This window comes from Tenrec ecaudatus, chromosome 10, assembly GCF_050624435.1.
Source record: "Tenrec ecaudatus isolate mTenEca1 chromosome 10, mTenEca1.hap1, whole genome shotgun sequence".
NCBI classification, from domain to species: domain Eukaryota; kingdom Metazoa; phylum Chordata; class Mammalia; order Afrosoricida; family Tenrecidae; genus Tenrec; species Tenrec ecaudatus.
Window position 1 is genome coordinate 59,725,952 of NC_134539.1, and position 22,761 is coordinate 59,748,712.

The 22,761-nt window shown below is 46.9% G+C and overlaps 1 protein-coding gene across 2 annotated transcripts in view; it reads right to left on the minus strand.

Annotated features, from left to right (window-relative positions):
* TTLL11 (tubulin tyrosine ligase like 11) overlaps window positions 1–22,761 on the minus strand; it is a 281,175-nt gene that overhangs the window by 142,811 nt on the left and 115,603 nt on the right. For both annotated transcript variants that reach the window (XM_075560442.1, XM_075560441.1), the window contains exons 5-6: window positions 14,026–14,121; window positions 12,764–12,879 (exon numbers count right to left, since the gene is read on the minus strand). In XM_075560442.1, the coding sequence (XP_075416557.1) occupies window positions 12,764–12,879; window positions 14,026–14,121 (212 nt within the window). The remainder of the gene's footprint in view (window positions 1–12,763; window positions 12,880–14,025; window positions 14,122–22,761) is intronic.

The window sequence follows — 22,761 nt, forward strand, 5'->3', positions numbered from 1 at the left end:
AGCAGAGTCCACGCTTTCTTTCCTCCCTTCATTTCATTGCGGTTAGATCTCTCTGCTAATTTTAGTTATGGTTCCTGGTTCTACCCAGTGGGGCTTCCAGAGAGTTTAGACCTCTCCCACCCGACAACTTTCCAAGCTAAAAACATTATGCCCATCCCCTAGGGTTGTTTTTTCTCCAAGTTCAATATCCTCAGCTCTTTCAACCTCGCCTCCTAGCAGATGATTCCCAGTCCCCTACAGAATCCGGCCTCATAGATCAGCTTCCAGTCAGTGTCCCTGCAGCATATCGGAGCGGTTACCGTGTGCAGAGACACAACATATTTACCGGTAGATTTGGCACGCTGGTAATGTCCCCAACACTAGCACTGACTCGCCTGGGTGTGAGGAGCCCGAATACCAACTGTGGCCAACTTCTGTCGGGGTCAAGCCTCTGAGACCTCATGTTGTCTCTCCAATTCTTGGTTTCCTCACCTGTGAAATGAGGATGGCAGCTCCGGCTCTGACAATTTTGCATGTAGGAATATTATTTAAGACAACTGGCTGTGCAAGTGTGTGAGGTGGTGGTGGCAGCAATGATAAAGAGGCTAAGTCGGGGAAGCCCAGTGGAACAGGTGCTGGGGAGACGTCCTCTCTGCCTGCTCCACACATTTCATTCCTCCAGCACTCCTGCCAGACGCGCACCCACATTACAACAGAGGCCACGAGTCTGTGAAGGACTCCAGGACGCCTGTGAAATTCCAGCAGCCTGAAAGTCAACAAAGGCAATGAGGTGATGCGAAACAGGAAGGTAAGATGCTTCTGTAGCCAGCAGTGGCTGGATATGTTCTACTTCCACACAGTGGCTACTGTATCATGGACAGCCCCACCCATCCCAGGAACCTGCTAGACAGCACATCTGGAAGTCTTATGACTTCTCCCCATGTCTCCCTTCCCAAAGCACTCTTTCCCCTTGGTTTCTCAGCCCAGTGACTGGGACCAACAACTCTCCCAATTGTGACAAACCTGAGCCCCTTTCTTAACTCCTCCCTTCACGCTTACCTGTCATATTTAATTCATCCCCAAGTCCTGTCCTTTCATGCTCCTATATGCCTCATTTTGCTCCAGCATTTTATGGTAGTTTGGGGGAAAGTCTACAGGGCCAATTAGTTTTCTCTCCAACCATTTATACACCTTTTCTTTCATGACATTAGTCACAATCCCCTCAATGTCTTAGCACTCTGCTCTCTCCCTTCCTGTGTTCCCCATTTCCATCCCCCCACCTTTCCTGCTCCTTCCTGGTTTGAGGTAAATCACTGCCTTTTTATCTCGTGCGGTTGATTGTTCTGAGGAGCGCAGCCTTGTCTGCACTACAGCTCCTTGTATAGGCCTGTCTATTGCTTTGCTGAAAGCTGATCTCTGGGCGTCAGCTTAGTTCCTGGTTTAAAGGGGTGTAAAGGACATTGTCTCAGGGGTTCCCCCAGTCTCTATCAGATCAGCAAGTATGGTCTTTTTTATGATTTTGAATTTTGTTCTATATTTTTCTCCCTCTCCAAGATCTTCTATTGTGGTCCAAACAGAACCTTTGACAGAAGGCTCAGTGGTGGGGCACCATCTAATTATTCTGGTCTCAGGCTAGTGGAGGTTGTGATCCAAGTGTTTCATCAGTCCTTTGAACTAAATGTTTCCTGCATCTTTTTCTTCTCTCTTCTTTGCTCCAGATGGGAAGAGATCAATAGTTGTATCTTAAAGCTATTAAAATCCCAGTCACTACTCATCACGGTCTCTCACATAACTCTTGAAAACAAATTTCTCTCCATCCTACCACCACCATCTAATCTACATGGCCATCAACTTTCATAAGTCTTACCTGTTCCCTCCATTCACTCTTGCCTCACTTCTGTTTGTTGTGCATGCTCTGAGCTAAGGTGGTTATTTTAAAGCCCAGCCTCATCACACTATCCCGCTGCTTCGAATTTGTTCATTGTTCTCAGACTGAATATTTTCAAAATCATGACATCGGGCCCCGCAGTATCTGGCCCTATCCCCTGACATCATTCCTGCTCATTCATTGTACCTGAGCCACACTGGGCTTATTTACTCAGCCGGTGAAAGTGAGCTATATTATCCAGAGCCACATGCAGAGAATCGTTCAAATACCTAGTGAGTCTCCATCCAAGTTAAGAATCAGAATATAGGCAGGATCTCAAAAGCTCATATGGGACCCTCTCGGATCATACATCTCTCTGCCCATCCCTGCCCCAAAGTAACCATTTAAAATTCTCGGATCATTGGTCCTTGCTTTTTCTTCGTCTGTGTTGTCATTTAGGGCTACATCTGTATAAAATGAAGTTGAGTTTTTCCTGCTTTGTTTTGTTTGGACCCATACTGTATATTTCCCTCTGTGGCTTGCTGCGTGAGCTGTGTGGAGCTGTAGCTGACCCCTTTTCATTGGTGGGTAGTTGTCCAGGAGGTGAACACCACCAAGATTGTATTTGTTTCAAAGATACCCACATACCTCATGCACGTAGCGCTCCTGAGAAAAGGATATGTGCGGGCCGCTGTATGGGGGACAAAGAGCACCTGACACAGACGTGTCTACTCTTCTGTCGGGGGGGGGGGGTTGTGCACAGCCCGGAGCTCCTCTAAATGTTGTCGCTATGGGCTTTCTGAAGTCCCTGCTCTCCAAAGCCTACACCCACTAGCACTCACAGGTATTTGCTTCCATTGTCCAGGCCTCTCACATGGCCTCCACCCTACCCTGACCCTCCCACGATGGTACCTGTGTGTGTGTGTGTGGGGGGGGCAACTCATCAATTAGGTGGTGGCCTGGTGATGCCTCCTTGAGGGTGTGGTCTTTTTTCTAAGAAACTGGCCACTGTTCCCTCTCTCTGGCCCTTCGCCTTTATCCCTGCTGGGACTCTGTCTGCCTCCGGGGGCGACTCCATGTGGGCCGCTGACCCTGGGAGCCCATCTGCGAGTTGTTGGCACCCTGTCACGTTTCCACTGACCTGGGAGCCACTTGACTCTGCACCCGGCAGCCCGTCGTGATCTCTCTTCATCCAGTGTCATGTTTCTGCCTCGTCGGCTGTTGGCTGCGTGAGTCTGAGGAGGGCTCTGGATCTCTCGCCCTGGACCATGGACTTGAGTTGGCCTGGGCTGGGATGCTTTCTTGCCATAAAATTACTTCTTGATAGAGAGCTCCTTCTTAAATACAGATGATTGCTTCTCTAGACACCACGCCGTCCTCACCCCCTACCTACCTTGCTGTTGATGCTCCACCACATACTGCACGAAGGTCACGGTCACCACTGTAACCCTATCCTCCAGCACAGGACCCAGTACCACAGACCTTCGACACTCAGTCCTTTGTTCCTCTCTTCCTTGCTTCCTCCCTTCCTTCATGCATTAGAAGCGTCTCAGGAATGGCCTCCAGGAAAGTGAATCTTCTCTTAGTGAATGAAGACGCCAGTCAGGCCAGAAGAGCACACACTGAAAGCTGGCTGGCACTGCGGATTCTCACGCCTGATAGGAGCGGGCAGCAGAGGCTGAGCGTGGGGGTGGATGCCGCTACCCTCAGTTCCCACCCCCTTCACATGCGTCCCTGTGATGAGAGCCGCACAGGGGCTGCGATGCTCCTGAGCGGAGGAAGAAAGGGAAATGGCGTAGAGAGGAGAGGAGAGGAGCGGAAGCAGCCGGAGAATATTGCAGACATGTGGTGCGTGATCACCGAGGGCTTTCAAATGATAACTGAAATTGCCTTTAATTTTGATCTTTCATTTCTTTTAATCTAGCAGATAATTAGGAGGAAATCAAACCCATCCCCGCAGCCAAAGATTAACCTGCCATCCCCGTGGCTCCTTTCCCACTTATTTTACCACCTCTTCCTTCCCACATGCTTTATTTTTCCTTATACATATAAAACGAAAGCTCCAATTTATTTAAATACATGCAGATTGGACATTTCCCGCTGCAAATACTCTCTTAGGAAGAAGTAAGATTCTCCCTCTAAATTAAGAACTTCTCATTGCTTTGCAGGTTTCAAAACACTCAACTGCAAACTCCCTTTTATGGAAGAAGAAACCAGAGGACAGAGAGGGGAGGTAACTCGTTCCGGCTCACACAGTGGCAAGTGGTGGGGCCGGGATTTACCACCTCCAGAGCCACTGATCTGATCTCTGGCCCGTGATTTAAAATCACGATTGGATCTCTAAGTCTGGCTGCCTTAGGGATATTCTTAGTCCTAAGACAACACTCTAAATTGCACACTAAACTTTCAGCACAAGATGCTGGAAATAAACCAAACAGTCACCAGTGGGAAGCAAGCTCTGGTCCAGGCATTTGATGAAAATGATGTTTACACAGAGTCACTAGCTAGAAGGGGAAATGATTGTCCTATAAACTGGAGAAAAATTAAAGCAGCATATGAAAATGAAATAGATAGTATGACTTTGACGAAGTCAGAAGAAAACTGTACTAGTTTTACTAACTAAAACAAGTTAATGTTCGCCTTGGATAGTAGAATATGAAGGGGGATCTTTATTTCATTGCATGGCTGCGTGAGTCTAAAGAGGAATTTATGGACTAGTATCGATATATGGGGTAATATCGGACATAGGGACTTGATTTGGACTGGACTGGGATGTTTTCTTAATGTAAGGTTGCTCCTGGATAAAAAGTTTTCTCTTACATTCACATGAGTGCCTATGAAGTTGTTTCTTTAGTCAACCTGGACTAACACATCAACAAATGGATTCTAAAGTTCATATGGAAAGACAGGAGGCCCAGAGTAGCCCACATAATACTACGGAGCACAGAGTTGGAGGGTTGAGACCCATCGACGTCCAGACTTACCATAAAGCTATGGAGACGAAGACAGGGCGGTACTGGTGAAGGAGGTGATGAGTCCCTGCCTCACAGCTGACGTTGAGAAAGAGCCTTGGACAGGCACTCACTGGACCAAATCTAACAATACTTTGCCAGGGTACATCTGTTTAATGTGTTAAATGCTCTTCTATCGATTCCCTTTCAGGGCAAGACCCCAGAGGACATGGCTTTAGCTATCAGTCAGTGTCTTAGAAGTAGTGTGGGCTTGGGCTTGTCACTCAACCTCTCCTCCGACTATAAAACAAAAGCAGGACATGTCGCCCACTGCACCCTGCTGCTGTGAGAAGTAACATCAATGCAAAGTATTCCCCCTCATCCCCCACCCCCGGCCTCTGCCATGGCTGGCACCTCTCACAGAAAGCATTCACCAAACAGTTCCGTGGGAGCCAGGCAGTGCAGGAAGGACTATGCGCCTAGTGTTTCTCTGAAGGGGAAGGGAGGTTGCCTTGTCTGAGGCAGAGTGGAGCTGGAATCAAAACCTTTGCCACACTGCCTCCTGCCTGAGGGAGTCGTGGGTTTTAAAAGCATTACAACATTTAAGGCTCACTGGAGCAACGTCTCAGAAAATTTCTAAATACATTGGCTACCTCATCCCTAACTGAAAAGACCCACACAGAAGTCAGCGCTGCCACTTGTCCCGTAATGGTGACCGACGGGCCATATGCTCGCCAAGTTGCCCATCTGCTTCTGGCACAGGCGAGAGGGAGAGCAAGCCTACTGCCGGCGGAGGAATTCCACGGCTCGGCACCCGTGGAATGGCCCTCTGGAATGACACGCTCCTATCAGCACGGGACATTCCCATCCCCATAGGGCTCAGAAATGGCTCCCTCTCAACAAGCTGCAGGCAGAAGAGGCTTTTACTGTCTCTCTCTGACTAAATGCGGAAACATCTTCAGATGGAAGAGAGTTGTCTGATTTTTTTTTGTCCATAAAAGAATGCACTTACCATCACTGCCTTCCTTTCCCCTCTGACTTGAGAAATGCGCACGCACGTTTTGTTTGCGTGTTTGTTTGCAAAATAGTTGCCGACTACCATCTGAAACATGAAACCTTTCCGGGTGTGGAGGGCAGTGTCTGGGGCAGCCACCATATCTAAAGCCTGGACAAGCCCTTGAGGTCCCACAGCCTCCAGTGAGACTACAACAGGGGGGTTCCGGCTTTTTGAAAATCTGATAAAGAAATGTCTGCCCTTTGCTCCAGGAAAGATACACATGCTTATAGAATTCCACGTAATTGCTACGGCAGACAAACACCCTTAAAGCCGCCTGTGCACTCTGGGCAGGAAGTAAGGCCTAGTTTCTTTGGTGTGACATTCAAGGCCACCGGTCTGTAGGCCCTCCAGCTCCAGCTCCCTTCCCACCTTCTCTCGCTCTGCTAATGGGCACCAGGCACCTGCCTCTCCGGCCGACTGGGCCAACTCAAGGTTTCCTGCATCAGGAATGTCCTTCTTCTCATCCACATGTTCCCCCCGCCCGGCGCTTCTAAGTGTTTGGTGAGTGCTTTCGTGAGAGGCGCCAGGGATGGCAGTGGGAACACTTTGCCTTGATGTCACTCCTCCCAGCAGTGGTGTGCAGTGGGTGGCATCCCTGCTTGTGTCTTATAGATGAGGAGAGGTTACGTGACAAGCCCGAGTCTGCACTGTTTAAACCCTGACTGCCAACTAAAGGGGACCACCTTGTCATCAGGTTTCCAAATCCTTCCCATCAAGGAACTCTTCCTCTGCATCTTCCTCCCTGGGCCGTATCTCTGTTCCAAGTTTGTAATACTTAACACTTTCCATCTTGTAAATGTTAATGTCAGGATCTTATTTCTCCCACCAGCCTGCAGACTAATTCACTCCTGAAGCGCGTGCGCACACACACACATACACACACGCACACTGCTCAATAAACACTTGGAGTCAATAAATACTTGTTTCCCTGATACACAGACGATATAAGTGAAACTCAAAACAAATATTCAAACAAGCAGCTCTCTGTGGCCCAGACTCCTCCTCCTGATCGACACAAAGTCTTCAAAGGTACTTGGCATCTAGTATGGGTCTTATCACAGAAGAATCCTTAGGATTCAACGGAACTCCCAAACGTCAATGACCTGTGGGCTCTGCACACATGGAATGTCTGTTTCCAGAGGAGTAGTCTCGATTTGGAAGGATACGTTCTTGACTTATGAATGATGGCATGTTTCATTACTTCCCTCTGGTTGAGGGGATTTCTGTAAGTAGCTAAGTCAGTCAGTGAGGAAGGGGCGGCACTCTGGATGCGGCATGTCTCTGCCTAAGGGGATTTCCCTCTGCTTCTCCAGGAGGAGGGTGGATGTAACAGTTCTTGGCCAGCCCACATGCCTCTAGCCCAGGAACTCAAGTCACTTGGAGATCCCTTGTCCTCCATTCTCCCAGAAGGCTTTGTCTGTATCCTAACTTCTACACAGTATCTACTTAAATTAGCGATCTGTCTAATCAGTTCATTCTGAACATGCAGAGGCGCCAAGGGACAAGCTTGGTATCAGGTAACAAGTGAAGCCGGGGCTGTCGGTAAAAACCTTCGGAGAATAAATCTCTCTCCCTTTTTATTTAATTATTTACCTTCTGTTCCATGGGGATGATTTATTTATTGTTTATTATTTATCAATCATTTTATTGGGGCTCTTACAGCTCTCATAACAATCCATACATCAATTGTATCGAATGCATTTGTACATATGTTGCCATCATCATCTTCAAAACCTTTTCTTTCTGCTTTTGAAGGAGGGCAACCAGAGCCCTGGCAGGCTGACTCCTGCTTTTGTAAGAAGCCTGTTGTTATGGTAATGGGAGGTAAATGAAAGCCTGCGGTGGATTGTGACTTGCTACCGTGGGAAAAGGTCTCTGTCCCTTACATAAGCCATGTTCCAAATACACCTGCTCTCGGGGACTGTGTGGCACCCTGATAGCAAGAACCCCCCTCAGATTTCTCCCCGCCAGCCTCTGCCTTCATTTATATTACTGTCAGGCCCCAAAGGGTTGTAATACCTGAAAAAGCAGAGTCTGGTTACCAGAAATAGCTACTTTCAGGCAAAGGAACACAATATGGATGCAAAGGCTCGCCCAGGGCCAAACTGGCCTTCCAAGCATTACTATGTCAGTGGAATAATCATCTGATTTTAAACTAATCACAGGTGCCGTTTATTCGGAAGAAATCCTTTGGGCTGCGCACATCTCTGGAGGAGACATTCTGCAGTGCACTCTCCTGACTTCCTGTTTTTTACCCTAGAAGTCATGCTTTGAGTGTGAACTGGATGCTGAAGGCCAGGGCAGAGCCTGGCCCACTGGGAAAACACGGGGCCTAGAGTCAACCCTGCGTCGTGACTTGCAGGTGCCCTAGTGGCATAGCTGTTGTGTGTTGGGCTATGATCCGCAAGGTCAGCAGTTTGAAGCCACCAGCTGCACTTCAGGAGAAGGATGTGGGTTTCTGCTTCTGTAAACACTTACAGTGTCGGAAACCCCAAGGGGGCAGTCCTACCGGGTCGCTATGGGTTGGCATCAACTCGGTGCCAGTGAGTTTAGGGGGGGTATTTGGTTGTAACTTGGGGCCTGTTCCTCCATCTTAGGGTCATCTTACAGACTTTGGGAGAGCAGAATCATTATTTATGCCATTTACATCAGCTGACTCCCGAGCTGGTGAATGATTTGTTATCACCAGCCTAATTGTAAAGTAAAGGCTGCTGGACCACTTAAAGCCCATAGGAACGAGCGTTTGTCTAAGGTGCCCGATTTCATGAGGCACTCCCCACACCCCATTCCATACGATGGCCACATCGACGCAGTCATTCTCGCTGTAGAGAGGAGCTCAGAGAACAAGAGTGACTTGACCAAGCCCATGAAGCGATAGTCAGAGATCAAGGGCTTCGATCCAGGCCTGGTGGGTGTCTGGTCCAGTGTCTTTCTGGGACCCAACCTGCTCTGTCTGGATGCTTAGGGGAAGATTCTTGGTCCAGGGAACCAACTGACCTGTTGAACTCTACCGTCTGCTCCACTGCTAATCATGAGTGTTTCTGTCAATACAAGCTGGATTAAATCTGAGGCTTTAAAACGTGTAGCGTTCCTCTCAAGTGAAATCAAATGCACCACAAAAAGGTAGAAAGTAGATCACTGCAGCACCCGTGGTCGAGAAAGGATAGCTTCCACGTAAAACTCATTTATGGACGAATGGGTGAACACAACGTGGAGTAGCTATGCACTGGAGAATGATTCAACAGCAAAAAGAAACAGAGCCCTGGCACGTGCTATACAACACAGCGAGCCTTGGAAACGCGATGCTCAGTTAACGAGCCGCACACCGCAGGGCAGGTTCAGTCTGGCTTCAGCTCTGTGACATGTCTGGGAAGCGTGCGCCCATAGAAGTGGATGGCAGATCAGCGGTTGCGAGGGTCCTGGGGAGGGAAGCCCAAGGAAAGACTGCATAGTGGGTGTGGTGTGTCGTCCTGGGGTGAAGAGCATGTATCAGAACTAGACCGAGGTGATGGTCATACAAGTCGCGGGTATACTAAATGCTATTGGCCTTTCCGTTTTAAAAGAGTTCCCCTCAACAGAAATAACAAATACCATCAGCCTCCCTTTCCCATTGTCCATGGTGCCTCCCCCTAGCCCCAGTATGAAAATCGCTGGTGTGATTAGATATGACAAAAGATTACCATGGACTAGTTCTTACACTGCCACTGCTTCCCTCCTCCTTCAGTGTCCAGAAGGTAATTTCTCCTAACCCAGCAATCAAATGTGCTAGAGCCAGTGGCATCTTGCTGCTCAGGAACAGAACCTTCATTGATGAACTAGCCCCACTATTAATTACAGCTTACCAACCGCTTACGTTTGGGATGATGACATGGATTTCAAAGTCAACATTCCACTTTTAAGTCTACCGGGAAAGAGAATATCTAAGCACTTTTCATATCCAGTGTTTTAATAGACATGAAATGCTTTCATGTACATTAAACATTTTCCAAGGTTCTGTCACTGAAATATCATTGTGCCCACTTTATAAAAAAGGCTACTGACAGCTCCAAACAGCTGAGCGCCCCCCAGGTCCTCCCCAGCTGAAAGCAACAGTCAGACTCTTGATCGATTCCTGGACAGAGGCTCTCTCAACTTTGCCAAGATGCAGATCAGGAGCATCTCACATTCCTCCTCCCATAACATGTATCAGTCCCACTTACTATCCCACCAAGAGACCCTCCCCATCTATAAGCCCCATGCATGTGCAGAGATCCATGGAGCACGATGCATGCACCAGGGGCCCCTTCCAGTGCCTGCTCGGTACCTTCCCAAGGTCGTTTGGGAACACAAAGGGCAGATAAGGAGCTGGGAGCACCCACCGGTTCCTCGAGTCTGCATGTGCAAAGTGAAGACCTAATTTAACCATCTTGCTTGGCAAACTATTCTCACTAATGAGGGGCGCGCGGGTCTCTTTTGCTAAAGGGTTGGGGGGGGTGGGCTATGATACTATTTGTTTTAAAAGACACAGGTCAGATCTTATGAAACTACAAGGAAAATTCTGGCTTCTAAGTGTACGTGACATCATCTTGTGCAGCTGAGGGACATGGTCTCTAATTTGGACACAGATGATTCAGCACTCGATGGCTGTGCACTTTCTGTGGGTATCAAGAGGTAGCTTTTCCAAGTGATGCTGAAGCATTTCTGAACAAAGGAGCTGAGAATAATTTCAGTCTTGTTCTCTGCATGATAACATGATTCAAAAGGATAATAATGGTTCCTTACATTTAAATGCACTTTACAGATTACAAAGCGATTTCACAGATAAACACTGTAGGGTAAAAAAAAACAACAACAACCTGAGATTAAGGGCAAAAGCTCAGAAAAGGGTTTAGCAATTTACTTGCCCACCTTTACAGTGTAGGCTAAAAAGCAGGAGAGGAAAGGGTTTTATATTAGAATTGAAGTCAGGTTCTTGAAGTTCTAACTGGTCCAGGTTATCAATAAAAAAGTCAATGCTTTTTAAATTAAAAATGAGGTGCTGCTACTTATGACTTGATAGATTGTAAAATGCCTCTCCCGTCCTTCCCAACGGTCCTGTGTCCCGCTGCTGTTCAATTCTAGATCTCCAGCTCATATGGATTATACAACCAGGTGCAGGTAATGAGAAACAAGCCCAACAAGCATAAGAAAGCTCATTATGTTTTGAGGCGGATGTGTGTTTTTGGCAGCAGAGGTTAAGAAGGCACAGGCCACACATTGTCCTTTGAGCTTAAAGGAGTCAGAACACTAATGTGTCAAGATCATCCTAAAATAAGCCCCACCCCACCCCCACCCACGCATATCAGGCCACTGTGCCATTCTACGAGGCTAACCACAAGTCTCCCCAGTTCCCTGTGCATAACCTCTCAGCAGCTCACGTCAGCTCATTAGGTCAATCACTATTAGAAAGTGACATTTTCAAGGAATGAGTTTGATTGCAATTAATCTAACCAATCTGGCAGGCATTAATTAATCCATTCCTTTTCCTCAGGGATGGCTCAAGTAAACACTTGGACACAAGGACTAGGGGACAAACGATGTGACCACCGTTGCGCTGGCTGGGGGACTTGGCAGTTCTGACCATCGCTCTGCAGCACTCGGCGGTGGGAGCCACACCTGGCAGGCAGGGTTGACCCATACAACCTGCAGGAGAATGCTCTAAGCCTGGGTTTGTCCGCGGTGGCAATCTGTGCGTCATACAGCGCGGACACTCTGGAGGAGGACTCATTCAAGCTGACTCCAAGTATGACAAATACTTCTTCCGGGCAAACATTTCCTAGAGGGCAACCAGCAAGCCAACCCTGGCTGCACAGGAGAATCACCTGGGCTATGCAAACAAACAGAATTCTGTGCCCAGGCCTCCAGCCCAGGGCCGTGGAAATCGGCATCTGTAGAAGTGGGGGCCCTAACCCTGGCTTTTTGAAAGCTCTCCAGCTGGTTCCCAGGTGTTGCCATGGATGAGAGCCACCACTGCAAGGTGCTTCTAACAATATTGGGGCTTGAGCTAAGCTGGTGCGGGCTCACAGAAGTGTAATCAGCGAAAAAGCACTGGTGGAGGGGAGCCCAGTGTTCTTCCTCCCTTGAACTATAGCTGAAGAGTGCTTTGCTTGTTTGGCATGGTTTGGGACAACCCGGGTTACCAAGGTTTAAGAGAAAGGCTATTTGAAATGCTACTCTTTGATTCTTCTGCCAACCACCCCCCCCCCCAAAAAAAAATAAGAGGCACAGAACCTTACTTTGTGAGAGCCTGGAATCTGGCCAAAGTGAAAGAAATAAAAGACCCAAATGAAATGTCATCAAACCCAGGGGTGAGTCCATGTCGGGAGAAGTGTCACACGTACGACCAGCAACATTATAACAATGGGATGTCCCACGGAGTGGGGTAGAGGAGTGAGGAGGAATCATAACTATTATAAAGCCGAGGGACCTCCCAGAAGCTTCAGTAAACCGCTCTGCACATTCTGAAGCAAAGAGAGCACCAACAGAGAGGATGAACTAAAAGGGAAGTCATCTCTAACATGCCCAAGTGACCCAAGGCCCCCTTTGTCAGCAGTTTGTTCCCCCCCACCTCGGCGTGAGGGTTTACAGACAGGTCCCCAGTCAACAGCGATGGGGCAGGAGACCTCAGCAGTGAGGGTAAGAGAGGTGTTAGGGAGACTTTCCAGATTTGGATCACAACCAGACATTCACCAGCTGTCAGATATGTCTTCACCTCCTGACTTCGAGTGAATGGTTGCTGTGGGCTGGTATTTATAAAATGAAAATATGATTTATCAGATCGTTTGAGATGCAAATCGACTTGAGACACCAACGTGCTCCAAGAATTGAACTGACCTGCTTGGGGCATGAAAAGAGAGTTGGTAGGAGCAAAGGCTATACAAAAGTACTCACTGGGCATCTCTTTTGTTCTGAAGTGGGTCCATGAGGCGCAGCGTGTCTCTGATCACAGCCACTTTCACTGCTTCATCAACAGCACTGGGGACATGTTCAAACACCCCTGGAGAAAGCTTGAATGGATAGGGATTCCGAGTTACAGTGAAAACAGCACCCAGTCCTACCACTCGCCCAAGCAGCTGGGCTGTAGGTTTTGCTAGACTATAGAAGCACATTTGTAAAACGTCGCCCTCGATACCGCTTTAAAAAATACAATGTTCTCAGAATTCACACCGGACCAATCTGAACAGGCACATGCCAAGACTTGCCCTCCCCAGCAGTGGCTTCTCTGCCCATGGCCTGATGAAACCCCTGGGCTGCTTGACTTTTACTCCGGGAAGTAACAGAGCCTCTCTGTTGTTGTCGTTGGTCCCAGGGGGTCAATAGAACAGAACGCAGCACCGCCTTGCCCCGTGCCATGCTCACAGCTGCTGCCATGTTGCAGGCACTGTCTCTGTTCACTGGAAATGGTAAATGTGTCAAAGGTGCAATCTTATTTCCTAAAGGGAACGAGTCCACTCAATACTTCTGTAGAGAAGGTTAAATACCATTGTAAATTCTATCTGGTGAGTCGTGGCTCAAATTAAACATGTTTGCTTTAAAGAAATGATAATGTTCTTTAATAGAGTCAACAAGATACATAGAGGGAAATTAACATGTTTTTCCCCCTTGATTATCAAAATTATACATGCATGTTGTAGAAATTTGGAAAATATGAAAGTAAGAGATGGGTTAAAAATGAAAAGAATTTAAATAATCCCCCTACATCCAATACTAATATTTAGTGGATTTCTTCCAGGTTTTAGTGGACATTTGGGGAGAGGGGAGAGAATAATATAACCACTGTTAAATGTACTATTTATTTCAGTGATTCAAGCATGTCGACATGGTTAAATCATATTCCTAGAATTTCAATTAGCTCATCTCCTGAGGCTAGTTAATTAGTTCATGTCAAAACTGATGGAAAGGCCCAGCTGCTTCTTAAATTTCCAGACCTGAAAAATTGGAAGAATGGCATGCTGGGAGATTACCATAGGTCAGATAGGTCTTATATTAATAGACTTTGCTCGGCGCTCAACAAGGCTGAGATTATTTAGAGGGAACAGACTTGCACCGTCCAGATTTGGGAAGGCCGAATCTCGTGTAGCCCTGAGAATAGCCGTGAGTGGGAACAAGCAGTTGTGTGGCAGGATGTTCAAGGATGTATCCAAAATACTTACTTCTTGCTCGTGTTCAATTCGCATGCTGGGATTTGCATTTACTTCAAGTAGGATAGGCTTCAGGTTTTTCATCAGAAGGATGTCAAAACCTAGAATCTGGGCGGGATAAATGGGATTCGGAATTACTCCCCATTGCCACAATGTCTTTTCAGGAACTGAGAATGGTATTTGGGTCATAAAGGTGAAAATAAATTCAAGCTCAGTTTCCAACCTGGACCTTGACCTTGGCGTCTCTAGTCCACTGTCCCTCTTCCTCTGGGTGCACTTGTCAGACCAAATGGACAGCGGAAAATCTTACAAGAACCTTGATAATGGGATGAGTTCCCAAACAGTGCATTTCAGCACTATCAATGTCATCTCTAGTGCTATAAGGGAATGACCTCTTTCTTCTTTAACAGGTTTTTTATTATGTTAAGCATCAGTAGCAGTCCATCAATTTCGCCCTCTGCATTTTCTTCTGCTTCTCTATTAAGTTGCTTTGCAGCTAGAGCTCTGAAAACCCAAGGCCACCTTTCTGAACCCGGGGTTTAGATATCAGTATCCAAGTCACCATTCGCCTCCATACATCCCACACCTACTGAGCTGGAACCTTTCAGCACGGACTCAGGTAAATGTGTTTTGAACAACAACAACAAATTCCTCGGGTGATTCTGATAGACCTTTATAACTGAGGAGTCAAAAGCACTGCCATCCACTTGAATCTGACTCCTAGTGACCCTATAGGACACAGCAGAACTGCCCTAAAGGGTTTCCAAGTCTACACACCTCTCTCCATGGAATGGGTGATGGATTCGAACTGTTGACCTTTAGGCTAAAAGCTGAGCACTTTAACCACTGTGCCACCAGAACTCCTTGTTGCTAAGGAGAAGGAAATGTTTATCAGGCAGTACCTATTATGTAGTACATTTTTTAAAAATCTCATTTACTCTTCATGACAATATATTTGAAGTAGGGATCATGGCGTCTACTTTACAGAAGCAGAAACGGACTCTCAGAAAGGCTAATGGATTCCCATCTAACTTATAGGTGACAAAGCTGGATTTCACACCCAAGTGCATTGGTTACACAATTTGTGGGATACAGCAAAAAAAAAAAAAAGATGACAATGTAGGTTTTCCCTTGTTAAAAAATGAACTACTTCAGAGCATTAAACCTAGTATCAGGCCCTTCTGATGTAAGTGTCATGTCCACAGTCCACGGGTCCACGTATGAACCCAGAGACCAAGGCTGACTACAGCACTGCCTATCGGCTAGCTATTCTTGGATCTTCAGCCACGCTGACTGCTCTCAACGCCTCGTGAGTCCCATGCTCAGGGCAAGCCGCCTGCTACGGACTGAATCGTTTCCCCACTCCCCCAAATGTGTTGAAAACCCCCTACCTGTGATTCTTATCCTATTTGGGCATGCGTATTCTTCATTATGTTAAATGAGGTACTCCAAGTAGGTGATTATAGCAACCAAATTTATTGTCACAGTTTAGGTGACTACAAGTCCAAACTTTTATTACTGTAGAGACCCGCAAACCAAGCCCATTGCCATCAAGTTGGTTTTCACGAGAGAACTGCCCTGTGGTGTTTCCAGGGTTGCCAATCCTTGTGAGAGCAGACTGTCACCTCTTTCTCCCAAGGGCCAGGTGGTGAGTTCGAACCACTGACCTTTAGGTTAGCAGCCAAGCTCTTAACCACAAGGCCACCAGGGTAGGGCGGGTCTCAAGTCAATCTCTTTTGAGATAGAAAAGAGCAGACTACACAAGCAAGCACAAATGGAAGGGAAGATCCAAGCCATACAACTGTCAAGGAATCTAGGAACAAAAGCTAGAGAGAGAGAGAGAGCTTTCCCTAGAACCAGCGCCTTGAATCCAGACTTCTAGCCTGGTAAACTGTGAGGAAAGAAATCTGTTTGCTAAAGTCATCCACTTGTGGTTTTAACAAACAGAAATGTACAGCGACACTGGTACCCAAGACACCACCCACCTGGTTCTTCTTATTCCCTTGAACTGCAACCCTTGACCGAGGTAACTCCTCCTCACCCTTGAGATCCTAGGTCCTAATTACAATGTACTCACAGGGGAAGGAAGTTAAGCTCTTGGAAAGACTCCCTTTATCTCGGTAGAAAGTGATAACGTTAAAAAAACAAAAACTCCTAACGTCATTGATACAGCCACAATGTTGTTTGTTTGTTTTTAAATAACGTGGATAATAAAAGAGAAAGGAAAAAGATATGATTATAATTTCTCCTCTTCTGTCGACTCAAGAAGGAAAGATGAGTGAAATCCATTTACTTGTCTATGTGCATTAGTAAAATGATCATTATGAAATGGAGCTTCATTCTTATTAATGAAATCAGAGCCCAAATGACCACTTTTTGATGTGGTTCCAGATGAAGGTATTCTTCAACAAAAGGCAATAAGGGTGAGGAGTTGGAAATAGTCATCTTCTCTCTATTTTTCTTTCTCTGGTCATGAAAAGAGAGGCGTGGAAATTCAGCAAGAAATCTTACATGTATTACAGATCTGTTTAATAATACATGATAAGTGGGTATGACTGATGAGGTCTTTAAGAGGCACTGGTGACATCATCTGTCTAACTTCAGAGCTTGTCTGAAGCATGTGATGATGAGGAGGCTACAGAGGACGGGAGGCCAGAGGACTAACATTTGTCATCGTTAGTCATCAACTCGGACTTTTCTGCGACAGCCTAGAAGTTTGGCCTTGTGCTTTCTCATCCTGGTAGACTCTCCCCCTTCAGTGCACAGGGGTATCCTGAGTGTACAGCTCTAGGAGGAGTGGGAGCAGGAGCAGGGGCTACAATGAAAAGCCGAGCCCAGTGCCATGCAGTGGTTTCTAACTCATAGCAACCCCACAGAAGGTTTCTGAGACTGTAAATCTTTACAGGAGCAAACAGCTTCATTTTACTCCCCCTGAGAGGCTCGTGAGTTTGAACCGCCGACCTCGCAGTGGGCAGCCCAGTGTCTACCCGTCAGCATGCCAGGACCGGGGAAAGGGTGTTGGCAAAGTCTCATCAGCTCTATTGGCCTGCACTCACCTAGGGAACCTTAATCTTGGTGCATGCAATTGAATAGATTTGGTCTGAGGCAGAAATGCTTTGGAGACACAAACACCTTGATTCCAATTCCCGCTGAGTCCCTTACACTAACTAGCTGACTCTAGAGAATGGGCTTCATCTCTCTGAGCTTCAATTACTTCATATGAAGAATGGGGATATTAACAGCTGCCTTCCAGGGTGGTTGATACAATTCAGTAAAGTAATGGAAGTAAACGGTATCTAGAACTGTGCTTATCACGTAGAAGCGACTCAATATACACTAGCTCCTTTGCTAGTTTCCTACTATCCTCCCCATAGGAAATGATGCCAGTGCTTTGGAGTCAGGAGAAACTAACGTCAGGTTTGGGTCCCACCTTTAAACTTGTGCAATTAAAGGCAAGTTCCTTAGCAAAACGAAGCTCTCCTTTCCTCGTCGGTAAATGAGAAAATAAGGACAGTCCACATTCACCCTGGTTCCCTTATCCATAACGTCCTGGGGACGCAGGATCAAATAAAGACAGTGTCATGTAAAATGTTTTGCACCGCACACACACAAAAAACCCCAGCTCCCTGCCAACCCTGCCCCCGCAGGACAGAGCAGAACTGCCCCATGGGTGTCCGAGGCTGTAACTCTTTATGGAAGTAGAAAGCTCTGTCTCATTCCCACAGAGTGGCTGGTGGTTTTAAATGGCCGACTTTTCAGATCGCAGCCCAATTCATAACTGCTGTGTCACCAGGGTTCTTCGTACCGAACCCCCTAAACCCATAGAAAGTTCAAGAAGTCGGGATGATTCTTTTTTTCTAAGTTCAAGGAACTATGTAGCACAATGGATCTCAAACACAGACTCAATGCAGTCAGAGGAGCTTAGAGTTGATTTTATCCTAAGATCCCTGAATGTCAAAGTGGGCGTGAAAGTACAAATTTATTTGACCCACTGTTTTTCTGCAGAAGCAAAGGAGGAGCCAACCAGATTAACTTTATCTATTTTACATACTGAGATTCCAAGAGAAAAAAAGCTTAACTTTTCTTTTTTTAAAACCACTAATCTAGTCTAACACCCACATTATGCAGATCAGGGACCTGTAGTTTAGAGAAGAGAAACCCTCTCTAAATCCCTCCAGCAGGAATTAGTATAAATAGGGAGCTCTCAACCGTGCGGCACTCTGTTTCCCCACGTATTTTACTTGAAGGGGGCCTCTGGAGGATTCAAAGACATCTATCCTTCATCTCTGCCATCTAGAAGCTTCTGACCAAGGTGGAGGGAAAGAGCCTTGAGCCTTTAGTTGTCAACTTAGGCAAAGGTCCCAGGCAACACATCTAAAGGAGGTTCTCTGCTGAGCCCCAAACCTACAGATCCATCTTCATCTGGGATAGTTCCACTTTAGAGACCCCAAATCCACTGCCACTGAGTCAAATCTGACTCATCGAGACCCTATCCAGAGTCTCATTTGAGATGGTACATCTTCATGGGAGCTGACAGGAGCCTCGTCTTTCTCCCATCGAGCCGCTGGTTGGTTTGAACTGCTGAGCTTGCGTTCTCAGTGCTACAGATGCTCCCAATTCAACAGATCCAAACTCTCTCTGGTCTAAATGGTCCCCGGGACCCCCATTCCGTGGTATTCGTGTTCTTGTGTAATCTCCCCTTGCGTGCGGGCTAGATTTAGCAATGCTCTCCAAACAGGGAGGCTGGGATCTTACTTCCAATATTAGGTCATGAAGTGGCTGTGGGTCTTCTTGTTCAGGACGTACTATCCCACGTTCCTGCTTTCTAACGCTGAGAGAAGCTAGCACCATGTGGGAAGTCGTCCTGTGCAGATGCTCGGGCACAGAGAATTGATGTCTCCGCCACTGGTCGGTGAGGCCTGGCGGCGTGCATGTGAGTGAACTTGGACGAGGTTCTTTCCCCCGTCCTCTCTTCAGATGACTGGAGCCCTGGCTGACACATTATTTGCAGACTTACGAATGCTCCAGAGCCAGAGGCACTCAGCTAACTAAGCCCAAACTCCTGACTCACCGAAACTGTGAGATAAAAATGTTTTGTTATTTTAAGTTGCTGAGTTTGGGGATAATTTGTAACATGGCAACAGATAATATAGCATCTTTCTCTAAAATTAACTTTGCCTCCTGCATTTCTTATCCTCCCTATCAAAAAGGTCTCTCTCATCCCTCACATCTATCTGGTCACCCATCTTGCACATTGGGCCTCCCCCGAGCTTTCTAGACCTGGCCTATCCTCATCACTCCGGTGAGGTCCGGTCTGTGCCCTGCTCACTTGGACTGCTTTACGAGGCCCCGGGTGTGTTTCCCTGCACTCCGAGGCACCCTTCTCCTCCTAACACTCTGCTCTCCGAAAGCCTTGCTTATAGAAAAGCCCAAGTTCCAAAGCATGTCTCACAAACTCCTCTCTGACCCCGCGTCTGCCTCACACTCCGGCTGTTTCCTCCCCCTCGCCACTGCACATCTTGGGCTGTCACTGTGCTGAGCTACTAGCTGTTGCAGGAATCCATTCCTGCCCTCTGTCTTTGCGATCTTCTGCCTAGAAACACTCTTTATGCATCAAATATTTACTGAGCATGACTAAACATTGGGTTTTTTTCTGGGCACTGAGGATAAAGCAATGGCCGATCCAGAGGCCGTGCTTTCTTGAAGCTTACATTCTAGTGGAGAAAGAAACCACAGGCAACTTAGTGAAACAAGATGAGAATATAGTGGGTGGGGGCAGAGCTTGGTGCTTGATACAGGCTGGCCAGGGAAGGCCTCTCGAAGGAGGTACCATTTGTCATCCCCTTGTCTTGTGGCTTTCATCATTTCTGATCAGAAGTTCTTTTCATTTGAGCATGTGTCTTTTCTTCCAAACTGCTTGTCAGATCCGCCCGTGATCACTGGGTTCCCACAGTTTGATCAAAATGAGCCTTGGGTACTTGGGGTCTATCAAGCTTCTTGGATTATGGGTTTATAGTTTTCATCAATGGTGGGAAACTTTGGCCTTTATTTCTTCAAATGTTTTTCTATAGCTTCCCCCTCTTATTTTGTTCTGGGAGTTCAATTACACATATGTTAAACCGCCTGAAATGTACCACAAGTCACAGAAGATCCATTCATTTTCTTTATCCCTGCCACTTTCCTCTCTGTGTTTCATTTTTGGGTAGACTTGAATCCAGTCGCCAAATCTTCAAGTTCACTGCTCTTTTCTCCCACAGTGTCTAATTTGTAGTTTATCCCATCCAGTGAAACTTTCACTTCAGTTGACTTTTTCTTCTCTAACCTTCCGATTGGTTCTGACAACCTCAATTCCTTCCTTCGTTAAACTTGTATTTTCATTTTAAACTTTGTACATAAACATAATAAACATTTTAATGTCCTTTTCTGCTAGTTCCTTCATCTCCAGTATTTCTGGGCCTATTTTTATTGACTGGTTTTCTCCTGGTTATGGGTTATTTTCCTGTTTGTGGGATTCTTTTTATTTATTTTTTTAATTGCATGCTAAGCATTTTGAATGTCTCAGAGCTGAGTGGCTTAGATTTTGCCTTCGGGTACTAAAAATAATAACAGGGCAGTCAGTTATTCGCCACCAGTTCAGTCCGTTTAAGGCCTGTTGTTTAAGCTTAGGATAGGTATAGAGCTGTCTGGACTCCAGGGGGGATCCGATTCTACCGGTGGTGGCAGGACTGCTCTGGAGTCTCACTGCATGCTCGTGCTACTCCTCAGAGGCTCTCCAGTCTGGCTGTTCCGAGCTTGTGCCACGTGAGCTCAGAGACATGATGCTTATCAGTTGCTGGCCATTCTTTCCTGAGGCTTGTGGGTGAAAACTAAGGACAAGCATGGCTTAGTATTTGGCAAAGACTCATGGGAACCCCATACAGATTTCTGGAGCTCTTTTCCTGGGTATCGCTCCTTCTGGAATTCTGCCTAACAATTCTGAGCCTCCTCGGTCTCTCCAAACTCCAATTTAGCTCCTCCATTCTTCGATGTCACTGAGCTCTGTTAAGGTTTGGGCCCCTGTTCTGGAAATTGCTTCTAGGAAGAAGGCTGGTGTACTTGGAGGAGTCACCTTCCTGGGCTGTGCCCTCTCTTTTCCCGGGAGTCAGTGCTGAGGTGCCTATGTCCAAAGTCTGAACACATTTACTTAAAACGGCTTGTCTAATAGTTTAGTTGTTTTCAGGAGGATGTTGAGTTCAGTCTCTTAAAATCTATCATTCCCAGAAATGAAAGTCTCGGGAAGTCAAGAGTGAGCAGAAATGGAATGAAGCAAGAGGATACGGCCACAGTGGAGAGGAGCAGGAGGAGGAGGAGGAGCAGGAGGAGGAGGAGGAGGAGGAAAAGCAGGAGGAGGAGGAGGAGGAGCATCCCAGGCAGAGAGAACAGCAAGAACAAAGGCCAGCAAGGAGGAGTAAGCATGGTGGAGAGTGTTTTAGGAGATGAGGTCACGTAGAAGGACTAGGGTCAGATCATGTGGCATCTTGTAGACCATGGTGAGTAGCTTTGTGAATTTTACGTGCAGTGAGAAGCCGTGGGGAGTTTGTGTAAGAGGATAACTTGGGCCGAGTTATGTCTTTAAAGGACCACCTTGGCTAAAATGCAGAGCATAGACTACAGGCAGCGCATGTGCAAAGAGGGGTGGAAGTTAGAGCCTCGTGCAGAAGTCCAAGTACAAGATCCTGACTCCCTAGACTTGGTTGATAGTTATGGGTTTGGCTACAAGTGTTCACATACAAAGTCCAGTTTAAAAAGAAAACATATTTAAGAGTTGCTGCTAGATTGCATGTAAGGAGACGGGCAGAATAAATATGAATGATTGCAATTTTGGGTCTGACTAATTGGATTGTGTTCACCTTCTGAAACAAGTGGGAGAGTAGACTTGGAAGGGGAATCTAGAGCTTCGCTGAAGACATGGATGGGCGAGGATGCTCACCAGATAGTCAAGTGGAAAATTCCAACAGGAAGTCGGGTATGTCAGTCTGGAGCTCAAGGAGACGTCAAGATTAAACGGACACATTTAGGAGTCGGCAGCCTAGAACCGGTACTTGCAGATGGTTCGGGGAGTGAGTGGAGATAAGAGGGAAAATGCCCACGGACGGAGCCAACAGGTCTCCAGAAGGAGATGGCGAAGCAGCAGCCAGGGAGGGAAGAGGCACACAGGAGAGCAGGGCCTCCTCCCGCTTTGTCTGCCTCATAAATTGCTCTTCAGGCCTCGAGCCCTAGCTGCGTATGGCCTCCATGGCAAGGTCCTCTCCGATTGGGCCAGGCCGGGGTTCCCGCCTTCCACACGCGCGACCCTTTCACACAGCTACTCCTGTGGTGGTGACACCCCAACCATGACACTGTTATTGTTGCTGCTTCATCACCGTCATTTTGCTACTGTTATGAATCGTCATGTCAATATCTGATAAGCAGGATGTATGTTCATTGTTACAAATTGAACATCATCAAAGCACAGTGAGTAATCACTAAAACAGTAATTATATATTGTGAAATATTTCTTTCTCGTTACAAATAAATGAAATTTTGTCTAGAAGCACGGGGAACAGTCTTCGCTCCGGGTACTGGTCTGTGGGCGCATCTGCATGTGGGCGGACCCGCCTGGAGACGGATAGAGGAGTGCTGTCTCGGTTTCTAAGACCATCAGAAATAGGTGCTTTCTGCTGGTCGTAGGCGACCCCTGTGAAAGGGTCGTTTAAGCCCCAAAGGGGT